The sequence below is a fragment of the Tursiops truncatus genome, chromosome 9 (assembly GCF_011762595.2).
Source record: "Tursiops truncatus isolate mTurTru1 chromosome 9, mTurTru1.mat.Y, whole genome shotgun sequence".
Lineage (NCBI taxonomy): Eukaryota > Metazoa > Chordata > Mammalia > Artiodactyla > Delphinidae > Tursiops > Tursiops truncatus.
Genome location: NC_047042.1, coordinates 6,800,129 through 6,816,338, shown reverse-complemented (window position 1 = coordinate 6,816,338; position 16,210 = coordinate 6,800,129). Strand labels below are relative to the sequence as shown.

The following is a 16,210-nucleotide window of genomic DNA, read 5'->3' as shown; positions in this document are numbered from 1 at the left end:
CAAGTTTCCCTCGGGACACGAGCCCGTTCCTTGTTTTGAAATTACATGTGAGATGATGCCCTTCCCTTTGGGGGCAGGGGGCGCCAGGGACTCTGCAGGGCTGGGGAGGCACTGCTCCTTGAGCTCCTGTCTTTGGGCCCGTGTGGTGGGCCAGTGGCTGCGTGGCTCCCTGCGTGCCACCTGCCCCGTCAGGCTTCCCACCTCCAGAGTGTGGGCGGGTTCCCTCTATTCATCACACGCCACAGGGAGACAGTCGGACATCTAGAGTTCTGTTCCAGTGTTTACAGAGTTCCGGTTCTGTAAGATAAGTCCTAAGATCTGCTGTACAGCGTGGGACCTATAGTTAGTAACGCTGTGTCGTATACTCACGCCTTTGCTGAGTGGAGGTCTTATGTTGTGTCATCACAAATTCAGAGGGCAGCAGGAAATGCTTGGAGGTGATGGACAGGTTTATGGCATATACTGTGGTGACGGCTTCACGGTGTATATGTATGTCGAAACTCATCAAGTTGTAGACGTTACATATGTTCACCTTTTTGTATGTCAGTCACACCTCAAAGAGAAAAGAAAGAAGTTGGGGGATTGAGCGTGGGAAGAGCTCTCTCTCATCTGCCCTTTAGACACAGAGATGCAGAGATGGGCATTTGCTGGTCTGTGTTTTATAGTTTTATTCCACCAAACACTCCGCCGGGTTTTCTTTTATTATTTTTTAAAACGTTGCTGAAAATCTGAATATGTGTTTTCCACAACAGTTCTGAGGTTGCTGTAGCTTAAACTTTCTCTCAGGGTTAGTACCACTTTTCATGCATAAGTGGATTTTTATTCTTTCATATTTGGAAAGATTTGAATAGCTTCAAATCTATGCTCCAGCATAGGGCAAAGTGAAAATTTTCAGTTAAAATGGGAGGCCAAACCTAGATTTTATCTGGCTTAGTCTGAGTTGTCAGTCCTTTGATTTTTTTTTTTTTTTCAAGAAGCAGACAGTAGATCAGAGAAATGAGTAAAAGACTAATGAATTTCCTTTTCCTTCTGTCTTCATGACATGGATTTTTAGTGGCCTGTGTGGCCACAGACGCAAGATGCCGCGTGTGCTTGGCCCACAGCGTCAGGCCTGGGCTGGGGCCCGGGAGCTCAGCTGCCTGCACACAGCGGCCTCTTTTCTTTCTTTCTTTTTTTTTTTTTTTTGCGGTACGTGGGCCTCTCACTGTTGTGGCCTCTCCCGTTGCGGAGCACAGGCTCCAGACGCGCAGGCTCAGTGAATGACGTATCAATGAAAAATTAATACAAAAACATATGCAATGTAAGTGAACTGACATTTAAAGGTAAATTCATAGCCTTATTCTTTGTTACAAGTTTAAAATAAGAAAGTGAATTAGCTGACCTCTCCTTGAAAGAGGTTCAGAAATTAATAAACTCACAGAAAGCAGTAAGAAGTACATAATAAAAAATAAAAATTAATTACAGGAAAAAGAAAAATCGATTTGCAGATCTAAAAGTTAGTGCTTGGTGAAAGGCAATAAAAGTAAATGATATTGCTAATATAGGTCCAGAAAAAACTTTAGTTGGAAAAGATACATGCACCCCTATGTTCACAGCAGCAGTATTTGCAATAGGCAAGACATGGAAGCAACCTAATGTCCATCGACAGATAAATGGCTAAGGAAGATGTGGCACATATACACAAAGGAATATTACTCAGCCATAAAAAGAATGAAATGATGCCATTTGCAGCAACATGGATGGACTTATCATATTAAGTGAAGTAAGTCAGAAAGAGAAAGACAAATACCATATGATATCACTTACATGTGGAATCTAAAATATGGCACAAATGAACCTATCTACAAAACAGAAACAGAATCACGGACATAGAGAACAGACGGGTGGTTTCCAAGGGGGAAAGGGGTGGGAGAGGGATGGAGTGGGCGTTTGGGATTTCCAGATGCAAACTATTATGTATAGAATGGATAAACAACAAGATCCTGCTGTAGAGCACAGGGAACTATATTCAATATCCTGTAATAAACCATAATGGAAAAGAATATAAAAAAGAATATATATATATATGTCACTTTGCTGTACAGCAGAAATTAACACAACGTTGTAAATCAACTGTACTTCAATAAAGTAAATTTTAAATAAAGTAAATGACATTGCCAATCCCATCCCTGATAAATCTAATTAGTAAAGCTGGATAAAGAAGAAGTAAAATCATAAACTGAAACATTACATATCCAGAGATTAAAAATTACAAAGAAGTACTCCTGAAATGGAAAATTTTGGTAAGATAGGAAAGTGTACATTACCAAAGATTCATTAGAATATTGAAAATTTCAGTGGTCCACAAAGCAAGCAAGAGTTTGAGGATGTTTTCAAAGAGTTAGCTCTCAGAATGGCTCCGAATTCATATGGTATCTTTGAAACTTTTAAGAAACAGTTCATGTCAATGCTTATGAATTACTACAAGTATAGAAAGTTATGGAAATTACCTAATTTGTTTTGTAAAGCTAGTATAACTTGTAGAACTAGTGTAACCAAAGTAAAATTATATTGGATCATGTTTAATGATCGTAAATACAAAAATCTTGGGAAACGGAATTAAACAGTGTGTCTGCTCGGTTGGGGCGCTTGTCAGTCGACGCATCTCTGCTGAATCTAGGGCTCCCTCTCAAATCGCACAGACACTCTCAAGGAGGAAGAGACGATGGCTGCAAGGGGTGGAATAACTTCAAGTCTCCGGAGAAGGAGGCTGTGGCCGGCTTAAGAGCGCAGCCCGGGGCGGGTGGTGGAGCCCGGGGAGCCTGGGCCGTGACAGCCCCCAGCCAAGCCCTTAGTCCTCGGATGGCGCCCAGAATGTCGGTCCCTCACGTCACCAGCCTTCTCTGGTTTTGCCCGTCCCTCTTTAGCCGGAACTTCTTCCCCCATTTCCTCACCCCGTTGTGAGACACACGCCACAGTGGAAACAGCCTGGGCTTGCCAGTACACTACTGGGTGCAAATTCCAGCGCCTCCATGTGGCAGCTGTGTGACCTTGGCACGTTTTGTCTCGCTGAGCCTCCGTGTCTTCAGGAAAGTGGATGCAAGGCCGATACCCTTGCTGTCCCCACCGCGCCCTCCGCATAGGGTAGAGATGCAATGCAGGTGAGGGAACAGCGGGGGCAGCGGTGTGGCTGCAGCCGTTTTGCCCACTTCTCCTGGTCCTTTCCTCTCTATCTCCTGGAGAAACAGTCTTCCTCTAACTCCAGCTTCTTCACAGACGCTCTGTCTTTTCTTTCTCTAACTAAACCATCTACCGTAAGCCTTCAGAATTGAAGGGCAAGTTCTCTTCTCCCACATTCCGCCCCCGCTAAGTTAGGGAGATGGTGCAGGTGTCCCCTTGTCTCCTGGCCATCATTTCTGTACCCTTACAGTCCCGGCTACTTTGAATCCCATGCCAGTTGGCTGTGCCGCTCTTTGTCACCATTTTGCTACTGTCTGTGAGCATCTCTTCTTTGAGGACTTTGGAATGTGTCTGCTCAAATCACCGACCCGCAGTGGCACGCAGTACAGAGGCTGCCTGTGTGAGCGCCAGGTCCTTCTTCCCACGCACGGAACTGTGGGTCCCTGTGTGCTGCTTCTCTCTGCCCAATTGACAGGACGTGTTGGGTGCCCTCCTGTGTACCAGGCTCTTTGCTAGACAGTGGGGTTCAAATGTTGAACCAGGCTTATAAGGTCCCTGCCATCATTGAGCTTATATTCTCTGTAGAAATCCTCTCTCTTTCCTGTATTTCTGCCCCTACCTCTATAAACGCACTCAAGCATTTCCCATCCTTAAAAATACTTCTGCCGTAAGAATATACAGTGGGGAAAACACAGTCTCTTCAGTAAGTGGTGCTGGGAAAACTAGACAGCTACATGTAAAAGAATGAAATTAGAATATTTTCTCATACCATATACAAAAATAAACTCAAAATGGATTAAAGACCTAAACGTAAGCCCTGAAACATAAAACTCCTAGGAGACAACGTAAAGCAGAACCCTCTTTGACATAAGTCAGCAATATTTTTTTTTGGATCTGTCTCCTAAGGCAAAGGAAACAAAAGCAAAAATAAACAAATAGGACTACATCAAACTAAAAAGCTTTTAACAGGGAAGGAAACCATCGTCAAACTAAAAAGGGAACCTTCTGAATGGGAGAAAATATTTGCAAATCATATATAAGGGGTTAATATCCAAAATATATAAAGAACTCATGCAACTCAACAACAAAAAAACCAAACAACCTGATTAAAAAATGGGCAGAAGACCTGAACAGACATATTTCCAGAGAAGATATCCAGATGGCCAATAGGCACGTGAAAGGACGCTCAGCATCACTGATCACCAGGGAAATGCAAATCAGAGTCACACCGAGATATCACCTCACACCTGTCAGAATGGCTAACATCAACAAGTTAGCAAGGATGTGGAGAAAAGGGAACCCTGTGCACTGCTGGTGGGACTATAAGTTGGTGCAGCCACTATGGAAAACAGCATGGAGGTTCCTCAAAAAACTAAAAATAGAACTAATAGAAATAAAATGATCCTGCAGTTCTACTCCTGGGTAAAACATCCAAAGAAAATGAAAACACTGATTTGAAAAGTACATGCCACCCAGTATTCTCAGCAGCTCTATGTACAGCAGCCAAAATACGGAAGTAAACTAAGTGTCCATCAACAGATGAACGGATAAGAAGACCTGGTGTATATGTGTGTGTAGATATATATATACTGCATTACACACACACACACACACACACACACACACACACACACACACACACACAATGGACTATTACTCAGCCATAAAAAAGAATAAATTTTTGCCATTTATAACAATGTGGATGGACCTGGAGGGTATTATGCTAAGTGAAGTCAGTCAGACAGAGAAAGACAGACACTGTTATCACTTATATGTGGGATCTAAAAAATACAACAAATGAATATAACAACACAGAAGCAGACTCACAGACAGAGAGAGCAAACTAGTGGTTACCAGTGGGGAGAGGGAAGGATGGAGGGGCAAGATAGGGGTAGGAGGTTAAGAGGTACAAACTGCTATGTCTAAAATAATAAACAAGGATATATTGTACAGCCTAGGGAAATATAGCCATTATTTTGTAATAACTTGAAATGGAGTATAATCTATAAAAATTCAGAGAGGTTAAGAGGTACAAACTGCTATGTCTAAAATAATAAACAAGGATATATTGTACAGCCTAGGGAAATATAGCCATTATTTTGTAATAACTTGAAATGGAGTATAATCTATAAAAATTCAGAATCACTGTGTTGTACACCTGAAACTAATATAATCTTGTAAATCAACTGTACCTTAATTTAAAGCAGTTTTTTTCTGTTTGTTTTGTTTTGGCTGCGTTGGGTCTTTGTTGCTGCACGCGGGCTTTCTCTAGTTGCGGTTAGCTGGGGCTACTATTCGTTGCAGTGCGCGGGCTTCTCATTGCGGTGGCTTCTCTTGTTGTGGAGCACAGGCTCTAGGCACGTGCGCTTCAGTAGTTGTGGCACACAGGCTCAGTCGTTGTGGCTCACGGGCTCTAGATGGCAGGCTCAGTAGTTGTGGCGCACGGGCTTAGTTGCTCCGCGGCATGTGGGATCCTCCTGGACCAGTGATTGAACCCGTGTCTCCTGCATTGGCAGGCGGATTCTTAACCACTGCGCCACCAGGGAATTCCCTTAAAGCAGTTTTTTAAAGAATAAAAAAAAAACAAAAAACACGTCTGCCCTTGTCATGCATCCCTTTAGCCACCACTCCTCCCCTCTGGTCTTCACCCCTTACCCTGGAGCAGCTGTTTGCCCCGGCAGCTGGGCTTCTGTGCCAGCCATGGTGCTGAAACCGCTGGCCAGAAATCCCGAATGTCCTGTGGGCTGATAAGGCGCGGTGCTGCCCTGTTCCCTCCTGAACCCCGCCCGGTGACACAGCTCCCGCCTCACTGCTTCACTCTTTCCTCGCATTCTCCTTTCATTCTTTGCTGCCGCCTACGCCTCCTGTGTTTCTCCTCGTCTGAATGCTGGCCTTGTCTGCGCTGCTCTCCCCAGCCGTCCTCTGGCCCTCCCACACACTCCTCCTGGGAGGTTTCGGCCAAGGCCACGTCTGTGCTGCCACTTCCACAAAGAAGGCCCCCAGAGCTGCCTGGGCTCCCGCAGGCCCTGCCCTTTTCCTCTGTCCCCTCTCTCGCCTGGTGGGCCCCTTATCAACACCAGAAGCCGGGCCTTTCCGACGCAGGCCTCTCCTCCTCCCGACGCGCTCCACACTGAGCTGGTCCCGGGTCCTTGGATACACCTCCTGGGCCCCTCTCTCGTTCTCTCGTCCCCATTTCTTCTCTCATATTCAGAGGCTTCCATTGTGTCTTTCCTGGACTCTTACATTAGCCTCTTTTTATTCATCTTTAACTTTTTATTTGTATAAAATATAAAGGGATTCAGAGATAAATAAAATATAATCTCTGCCCCTGAGAAGCGCACGGTCCTGGCTGGTCACGGGCTCGTATACAAACATGTCTTGTAAACGAGCCCGTTTCCTGGCAGCAGGCAAGATGCACCAGGAGAAGCAGGTGCCGTCTGTTGGGCCACACAGGTGTGAGACGAGGCAGGAGCTGATGAAGGTGCCACCCGTGGCTGATGGCCGGCCTCCCGACACCCTTGAGTGCCTCTCTGGCCAGGTGTTTCTGTCCTGTACTCTCTCCTTCAGCACACCTGTAGATTTCCAAGACATCCTGCACACCTCGGTGGGCATCTTTCCAGGAATCTGACCTTTATTCAGTTAAACTGTGGCAGAGGAAGATTTGCACAAAAAAAGACCCTACACGATACACACACAGAGACGACCTCTCTGGTGCCCGAGCGTCTCCTGGGTTGAATGAGGCCTAACTCAGATACACCTGATTTCACTTGTGAACTTAGCCCAGCCCACATAAAACCCGGAGCCCCCAGTTTTTCTTCTTGATTCTTTGTTTAGTCAGTATCCTGTCATGTTGTCAACACGATCAGAAAAAGCAGATCTAAGGAATAGGCTCCAAAGCAGCAGCTCAGGTATTTCTACTGTTAACATGAGAGGTAGGGGCCTTCCCCAGTGGCGCAGTGTTTGAGAGTCCACCTGCCGATGCAGGGGACGCGGGTTCGTGCCCCGGTCCGGGAAGATCCCACGTGCCGCGGAGCGGCTGGGCCCGTGAGCCATGGCCGCTGAGCCTGCGCGTCCGGAGCCTGTGCTCCGCAACGGGAGAGGCCACAGCAGTGAGAGGCCCGCGTACCGCAAAAAAAAAAAAAAGAGAGAGAGAGAGAGTTAGGGCTAGATTTGGGGCAGGGTGACCAGTATATTCCCTCTTGTCACCGTCTATGCTCTCTGGACCCCCGTGCCCTGCACCCTGGCTCGCAGCAGGGCTCAGCCTGCATCCTACAGCCTCTCCTTGAGACAAGAGCATCCTTCTCCTGCAGCGTCCAGGGCAGGGAGAGTCCACAGACACGTCAGCCCACCCCGCTGGCATCCGCCCCTTAGGTCGTCGCCTTATCTGGGAACTGGGTTCACCTGGATGACAGGTAATCGGCCCTGATTAAACGTTAATCCAGCAGGTGGGAGTGGAGCTGATCCTTCAGCAAACTGTTCTCAGAAAGTGCGTGGAGGTGCCGGTGATGATTCTGGCCGAGATTCGGGAACACAGGGTCCTCTTGTCAGTTCTCTCTGAGTTGACTCACCTTTCCACGCCCAGGCTGTTTAGGCTGTAAGGGACACTCGGCCCTCTCCGTTGGTAATTTCTTGGTGCACCTCCCCAAGGTCTTGGCAGGGCTGCCCTGCGTGTCACTCCCACACCTATCCCGCTAATGTCCCTCCATCACTTAGACGCCCTCTTGGGTTGTGGTGCTTTCTGGCTGTCTGCATCCAGTAGAGGAGAAGCTCCAGGAGGCCAGGGCTGGCATGTCGCCTTTGCTCGTCACCTGATCCCAGGTGCCCTGCTGTGTCTGGGCCCTGGCTGTGATGGGCTGTGGGTTTTTTCTGCTGCGCTCACATCTGCTTACCTGTCTTTCAGGAGCCCAGCAGCTGGGGCTGCCGTTTTACACCGACCCTGGAGGACCAGGGGTCAATCCTGCTGGGAACCCTGTGGCGATGGCTTTCCAGGTCCAACCCAACTCACCCCAGGGAAGCATGGCCTACCCACCACCCCCTTCCTACTGCAACACGCCACCGCCCCCCTATGAACAGGTGGTGAAGGCCAAGTAGCCGGGAGCAGCCTGGCACCTGCCTGTGCAACTGGCCGGGGAGGCCGAGGGAAGCTGTCACCCGCCCTCCCTGGCGCCCCATCACTGTTCACCTCCAGGAATGGTCTTCTGAGCCACTAAGGGCAAATTCCTTTCTGATATCTTCAAAGCAAGCACAGCTTCCTTTCAAGCTTTCCGCGGAGGACCAGTATTTGAATTCACCCCGTGTCTCGTCTGTTGCTTCTGTTTCCAATGTCATCTCTGCTCTGGCCGAGTGGACAGTCCCGAGGGTTGACCCCCAAGGGTGGCGCACCCAGACCCTCAGGGGAGAGACCCCGGCAGAAGGTGAGGCAGGGCGCGTGCAGGTGAGTACGCGCGAACGCAAGGAGGGGCCCAGGGCGCCCGGAAGGCCCCCCACACGGCAGGTGGCCCGTCTGAAATGAGGCACCACAGGGCCAGCTGTGTGAGCCCCTTGCCCGTCAGTCTTCCCCTTCCAAAGGCTCTCAGAGAAACAGGCGTGGGCAGCGCAGCCTCGGAGCCCTCGCTTCTCCATCCCCTTCCTGAAGACCAGAGCTGCCCTCTGCACAGCCAGGGCGGGGAGAGCCCTGGGCACGGCTTGCACCTCAAGGAGATGGGGATCCAGAATCAGGCCAAGCCGCTGTCTATAGTTACCTGAAGGTCACTAAGGAACGTTATTTAAATTCATGGGAAATTGCCCCCTGCCTCCAACCGGACATTGCGTTTGATGAGCTCTTGGTCTGACTTGGGGAAAAAAGTGTTCGAGCCCTTTTCAGTGTGTCCTGTGGAAGGTGGCGTGGAGTCCTGTCCTGAGGTCAGACTCGGAGTCTTTCCTGGACATCGGCAGCTCTCTGGCCTGGGATCACGGCCAGGCAGCTCTGCGCCCTCCCCTGAGGTAGCTCTGACGGTGCGTTGTGATGGACGCTTTCAAAGCAGACAGGCACATCCGGCTGGGAAGCCACGTCAGCCTCTGGAGAGAGGTGTCCCGGCAGGGCGCAGTCAGTGGCTCGAGCCTGGGTTGGGCAGGCCTGGGCCCTGGCTGGTTGGCCTCAGCAGGTGTACGCCGGGCTCCGAACAGGAGGAGCTTGCTAAGAAAGAGACGGGAACGCAAGACCCCAGGACTGCAGAGCGATCTCTTCAGAAAGGACTGAACAGATTTCACTGATGATGAGTTCACCAAAATTAGAATAAAGAAGATCTGGTTGGAAATGCAAAGCCTGGCTCAGAAACCTCTCTGGCCCTGGGATCACAGGTAGTCCTGGGGTTGTCAGGGGGCCGGGGTCCTGTTCCTCTGCGTAGCGAGTACTGCCCACGATCGCGTATTTAAACCCAGAGTGAGCCCTGACAGGTCACGTACAGGAAGGGCAAAGCCGCGTAGCCGAGACATGTAGATCCCTGTATATGTAGTGGTGGGGCGAAGTGCTTTTTTTTTTTTTTTTTTTTTTTTTTTTGCGGTACGCGGGCCTCTCACTGCTGTGGCCTCTCCCGTTGCGGAGCACAGGCTCCGGACGCACAGGCTCAGCGGCCATGGCTCACGGGCCAAGCCGCTCCGCGGCATGTGGGATCTTCCCGGACCAGGGCATGAACCCGCGTCCCCTGCATCGGCAGGCCGACTCTCAACCGCTGCGCCACCGGGGAAGCCCAGAGTGCTTATTTTTGAAATGAACTCAACAGAGCCTCTTGAGGAGTTGTCACTCATTGAACCTGAGCGTCAGGACATCTCACCGAGTAGATACTGAGGGTTTTCATTCCCTAGCCCTAGTCTCCGTGTCCCTGCTCTACTGGGACACGTCTGTGGCATAGGAGTGAGGAATCAGGATGGGGCCACAGTGACTTACCTTTTCTAAGGGTGGGGAACCTGGGAGCCTCCCCGGGAATTCCACAGGACACTCCTGCAGCCAGATGAACCCCTTGGAAACAATCTGTGAACACGGATGCTGCTGCCGGTGTCTTTGACCACCGAGTGTGACCTCCGAACTCCTGTACCCAACGTCAGTACCTCCCCGCACTCAAGTCCTTGATTCGAATGAGACAGGAAAGCGCAACATTTGCTGTTTACAACCCAGGACAACTACATGGGTCCAGAAGGTCCTCTTCCTCCAGGTCATTCGTTTTGCATTTTCAGGTCCAGTTTCTCCCTTTACTGTTCCGATGAGGAAGCGCGCCGAGAGCTGCCCCTGGCGTTGGCCTGGGTGCAGCTGAGTAGCCACCCAAATGTCCGTGACGAAATTTTGTTTATCTTTTTGATAGCAAATGATCTTGAGACAATGATTTACGTAGCACTCAACAATTTTATATTCATGTTTGTGTGAGATAAATTTTGTTTTCCCTTGAACCGGGGTGAGAACCCACTACTGTGGGCACTGACACTGTGTGTGGAAATTCCACTCGCAGTGACATTTCCTGCCCATTCTGTTTCCCCCCGTGCTGTCGGTGGACAGTGCCCACTGCCTGGAGCCGGTCCAGCTCCTGGTGTGTGAAGTTCCGTAGCAGGTGTGGCCAGGAGGAGCTGGGAGTAGATCCGTGTGTGCTTTTCCTCTTGTAACACTTGGCTTATTTCTCTTTTCTGTTCTTTTGATAGGGTCGTGTTTCCTATGTATGCAAAATAAAAATAAATTTGGGTGTGTGCTTTGACTCTTTTGCTGGGGAGTGGGAAAGAGGGGAGAGACAAAGTTTCTGAAGAAGGATGCACAGTGGGCTCTCAGTTCGGCTGGGTGGGGTGGAGCACGTGAGGAATGCACCCAGTCTCAGGAGAACTGGAAATTAGATGCTATCCAAGAAGATAAGGAACTTTTGTTTCACCAACACATATAAAATATCTAGCTAAGGAAAAAGTTATCGGAATAGGAAGACAGAAGCATTAATTATGTGGACTCACAGCTAATACTGATATTAATTATCTGGGGGCCTGAGTGTGCTTTGCATAGGTAGGGGAGCCTTGATTTTAAAATCCAACTCTAGGGCTTCCCTGGTGGCTCAGTGGTTAAGAATCCGCCTGCCAACGCAGGGTACATGGGTTCGAGCCCTGGTCTGGGAAGATCCCACATGCCGTGGAGCTACTAAGCCCGTGTGCCACAACTACTGAGCCCACGTGCTGCAACTACTGAAGCCTGTGCACCTAGAGCCCATGCTTCACAACAAAGAGAAGCCACTGCAATGAGAAGCCCGCGCACCACAAAGAAGAGTAGCCCCCGCTCGCTGCAACTAGAGAAAGCCCGCGCGCAACAACGAAGACCCAATGCAGCTAAAAATAAATAAATAAATTTATTTAAAAAAAGAAAGAATCCAACTCTATTTGGTCAGAAACTATTTCTCTCACAGATCTATAGCTGCTACAGTTAGGCTGTATTTTAGATGAATCACCAACTGAGATAATGTTTATCAAGAAGTGTCTTATAATTTACTACATTAAAACAGGACAGGAAACAAGGTAGAAGAGGCCAGCCTGCCTGCTGGTGGGGAACGCAGAGCTGGTTTAGACGCCTCACTGGACAACCCACTGGTCCTCAGCTTCCCCCAGTGAAACAGGAGCAGGTCATTTACACATCAAAGGTCATGACTGGAGATGGCAAACAGTACTCACTCTTGCTTGTCTGTCCCTCCCAAATTTCATGGAACTCCAAAAAGTCCATAATAGTTATCAAGGCAAAAAAGTGCAAGATCACAAATTGTAATTTCTGAAATAGAAGGTGAGCTGCTATCAAGCAAGGGTAGGGAGGGAAAGGCAGTAGTTGGCTTCTTCACGCCTGTCATGGTCAGGAGGAAGGTAGCAGCGTGCCCCCGTGTGGGTGCATAAGAGATGCGGACACGGATTGCAGAAGTCGTGTCCTCTCGCCAGAGCCCTCATCCCCCAAAACCTGCTAACCACGCGTGCCCTTGAATGAGTTTCTCCCCTCAGAGGTGACAAGGTTGTACTCACAGGCAGCTAGGACCTTTCTCACCTGAGTCTAGGACTCGGCCCTAGGATGCAGGTACAGGAGTTGGATGGGTGGAGGGGTGAGGGGGGCAGAAAGAAGGTGACAGGATCCACTGAGGGCAGAGTCTGGTGGGCGGGAGGCCTCCTGTCTCCAGGTCCCCGGGCAGGCAGTCCCGCTCTCCACGCCCCTTCTCTGCGCTCCCCTGGGGAGATGTGAAGCCCGGTCCCTCCCTCCAGGCGGCGGAGCAGGGAGGGTCCGTTTGTCTCGTCCTCAAGTACCCAAAGGCCCCAGTGCCCGGCACGTGTAGTTCGGTTCTGCGGAGCCCTGGGAAGGCACATCCGCGCCTAGCTCAGGCCGGTGCCCGGCCAGCCGAGTCCCCCAGAGCCTGGGGAGGACGCTGACCTTGGAGACCGGCTCCCTCTGCCCACCTTCTGCGCTTGCTCTCGCCGTGCCGTCCTCGTCGCCCTGTGTTGTGGTGAGGGCCCTGGCTTAAAACTCGCGGTGGAGCCGCGCGAGGGACCATACGCGCACATGGATGGGCGTTTCGGACGCCCTGCCTCGGAGTCGCCCTGACGACTGGGGGCACGGGACGTCCTGGTGTCCCCGTTTCCCCATCTGGAAAGTGGGGCTACGGAGGCGCCCAGGGTGTGGTGCGAGTTGGACAGCCAGCGACGCACGCTACACCCCGCGATGAGCCCGGGACCGGGGACCGCGGCTTCTGCGCCCAGATCGCCCGCCCAGAGAGGGGACCGGAGACTGGGCCCCGGGCCCCGCCCCAGCCCCGCCCCGCCCCGAGCCAGGTTGGGGCGCGGCACCTGCGTGAAGTGGGTGGGGCGGCCCCGGGGAGGCTCCAGGAGGGGACCCTGCTTAGCCCTTCGTGGCAAAGTCCCTGCTGATATTTTTTTACTCAAAACCAAACCCATGCCTTTATTTTTAATCTAAAATGAAGACCGTACAGGAAAGCACAAAGCAAAAGGTAAGCAGAAATCACCTGCGACCCCAGCATCCCGAGACTGCAGCTGGGCGTGTTTCCGTCGCTTTCTAGGTCCCTCGCTCTGACGACACAGGTGCACCGCGGGATCCTTCGTAGCCCGCTTTCCGCTAGCATTTTTCCTGGCATTTAAATAGTCTCCTGCTTCTTCCCTGCAACGATTAAACAGCGCCCCACCACACGGCTGCGCCGCAGGTGATTTAACCCACACACTCCGATCTAATTTTGGGGTCGCTCCATTTTATTTTTCATTTTTAAACAGCAAAGTATTCTACACACCCAGAATAATGAGAGTAACTTTTGCCTAAGGCGTATGGTGGATGCTTGCCGGACGCTCGGGAGCGAGCGGCGAGGGGCCGGGCCGGTGGTGGGTCAGGACGCAGGGGACCCGAGTCGCCCTGAACTCCCGCCGGGCCCCGAGGCGCTCCCTCCCGCGCCAGCCCGGACCCCGGGCCGTGGACGCCTAGTCCCGGATGACTGTGCGGGGCCGAGATCGCCTACAAACCCCCAGGACGGTGGCTGGCATAACCGCGGATGCTGCAGGGCAGATGTACTCACGTGAACACGCAAGCCACTCGGGACACAGGACGGAGGCGCCCCGCGCAGCTGCTCCACTGCGCCGCCTACCACCGCCTGCATTTTACGTTTACCACCCACTGCTTTTCTTCCTAATTTTACCACATATATGTTTTGTTTCACTTTTCGGTATTAATGTATTTCTCCAACTTGCTTTTTTTGCAAAAATTGTTGCTGATTTTTCCCTATTATGGACAATGCTGTGCTGAGCGAGCTTGTGACCATTTTAAAGGTTCATCCACATTTATTTCCTCAGAATAAAACCTTAGACTTAAATTGCTGGCTCGAAGCATCTGTACCTTTCTTCAGGCTTTCGGCAAATATTCCCATTAGGAAGATTGTACTGACGTGTCCCAGCAGGCTTTGCAGGCACTGCGTATGAGCCATGGTCCATGCATACCTGCATGGAAGAGGGGCTGGAAGCCCCATTTTTGTTCAATTTGTATCATTTATTCCATGAATCTCTTACCAATTGTGAGAAGCACCTTCTCGAAAGGTGTGTGGTTGGCAAGACCAAGGATGGCAACACTAAGCTCTCATGGAAAAGAGAAGGTTGGGGAGAAAACATGAAATGTAGTATATATTAAATAAATATATTTATGAAATATTTATGATACAGAAACGTAGCACTGAATATATATAGCATTAAGTATATAGATACATGAAATGTAGCTTTAAATATATATTACGAGTGGAGTAAGTAAAACTTCTCTAAGCTGTCCATCCCCAAATACCTCTGGCACTCTTCTCCTGAATGTCCTTCCTCAGTTTATTATTCGGGTGGCAGCATCACGGTCTGGGGCAGCCTCTCCCCTGTTCTTTGAGGACACACACATCCTACCTCTTGAAGTGTTTGAACCAGCCCAGACCTGGCAACCTGAGTCCTCATCTTCATTCTTCAGTGAGCACACTGTACTCATCATGGGCTCTGGAGTCAAAGCATCTCTGCCGCTGAAACTCACTGGGTAGCCTCCGGTGAGGGATTCTGCACTCTGAGCATCAGCTTCCTCAACTGAACCGTGAGGACAGGAACACCTCCATGTTGTTTGGTTTAATCCAACCTCCATTCCCTTGCCTGTTTCTTCTGCAGAAGCCAGAAGAGCCACACATTTTCTTTGCGACGGGCACAGTCTTGGCCAATGATAGATACTACAGAAGTCTCCTCTGGGCCTCTGGGAAAGATTTCACTTTTGTCATAAATGAGACTGGAGTTGCTGGCACTGCCACATGCAGGTTCACCCTGCTTTCAACACTGATGTGATATCTGGAGCTGCAGCAGCTACCTTGTGACCATGACGGAAAGGCCAAGATGATCACAGAGATACCAGCTTTCATAGGGTTGAACCAATTCTAGGTTTCTTATTACCTGAAAAAATAAATTCCTGTTAATCAGAGATTTTCTGTAGTAACCTTCCTTGTGGGGTGGTTGTGAGAATCGTGTGAAGTAATTTTTTTAAGGACTAACTACAGTACCTGACACTGATAAATATTTTATGATTATTTTTAGTAGTGTGATCTCAGTTGCCACAGGGTATTTTCGACTCTGATATACGCATGGCCAGGAGTACGAAGATGCTTGTCGAAGGTGATTCTCTGCTTCCAACTAGCATCAGTGACCTTGGGCAAGTCTTGAACCTCTATGGGCCTCAGTTTCCTCAGCTGCTTATAAAATAATCAAACTTCCCTCTCAGCTCTAATATTCTTTGATTTTATTTTCTTTTCCCTAGAAATCTTTCCATCGCAGGATGTAGCATCCCGACTGACGACCAGAGAAGGATGTGGCGGGCGTGTGATATTCCTAGTGCAGTTTACAAGTCCCTCAGGACACCCTGGGACTCCCAACCAGGCCTCTGCGTGTGATGCAGTACTGAGTACAAAATACCACCTAAGAAAGTCTTGCCAAAAATGTCCAACCAGGATATAACCACATCTGGAGCAGCGTTACCCGACAGAAATTTTTATGATGATGGAAATACTTGCACTGCCCAGTACAGTAGCCACGGGCTAAATGTGGATATTGGGCACTTGAAATGAGGCTAGGATACATATAGCTGATTCACCTTGTTATACAGCAGAAACTAACACAACACTGTAAAGCAATTATAGTCCAACAAAGATGTTAAAAAAAAAAAAAGAAACGAGGCTAGGGAGATGCAGGAACTGGATTTTAAAATTTAACTTAATCTTCATGAAACTAATTTACATTCCGATACTCACCGGTGGCTAGTGGTTACCATATTGGACAGTGTAGCTCCAGAGTCCAAACTGAACCTCCGAGTTGCAGGAAGTGGGAGATGGCAGGACAAGTTTCCGTGGGGAAAGAATCAGACAAACTCATGGGGGAGATTTATGAGACAACAGTCCTGGTGTCTTCAGAAAGTTGATGTCGTTAAAAACAAAACAAAAAAGCAGGTGAGTGTCCTAGGTTATGAAAAGATTAACAAAATATAAAGCAGGAACCTAGATTGGATCCCGACGGA

The 16,210-nt window shown here is 49.6% G+C and overlaps 2 protein-coding genes across 5 annotated transcripts in view; one reads left to right on the top strand and one right to left on the bottom strand.

Moving 5' to 3' along the window:
* VOPP1 (VOPP1 WW domain binding protein) overlaps positions 1-10,872 on the top strand; it is an 86,469-nt gene extending 75,597 nt beyond the window's left edge. Inside the window, exon 5 of the mRNA XM_019939419.3 lies at positions 8,060-10,872. Coding sequence (XP_019794978.1) covers positions 8,060-8,250 — 191 coding nt within the window. The 3' untranslated portion in view covers positions 8,251-10,872. The remainder of the gene's footprint in view (positions 1-8,059) is intronic.
* The window catches only part of LANCL2 (LanC like glutathione S-transferase 2), an 82,426-nt gene that overhangs the window by 775 nt on the left and 65,441 nt on the right, over positions 1-16,210 (bottom strand). Inside the window, exons 9-12 of one of the 4 annotated variants that reach the window (XR_012333823.1) lie at positions 15,948-16,100; positions 13,155-15,096; positions 5,352-12,628; positions 370-553 (exon numbers count right to left, since the gene is read on the bottom strand). The gene's annotated coding sequence lies outside the window, so the exon portion shown is untranslated. The remainder of the gene's footprint in view (positions 1-369; positions 554-5,351; positions 12,629-13,154; positions 15,097-15,947; positions 16,101-16,210) is intronic. The other 3 variants (XR_012333824.1, XR_004528042.2, XR_012333825.1) reach the window with 3 other exon arrangements.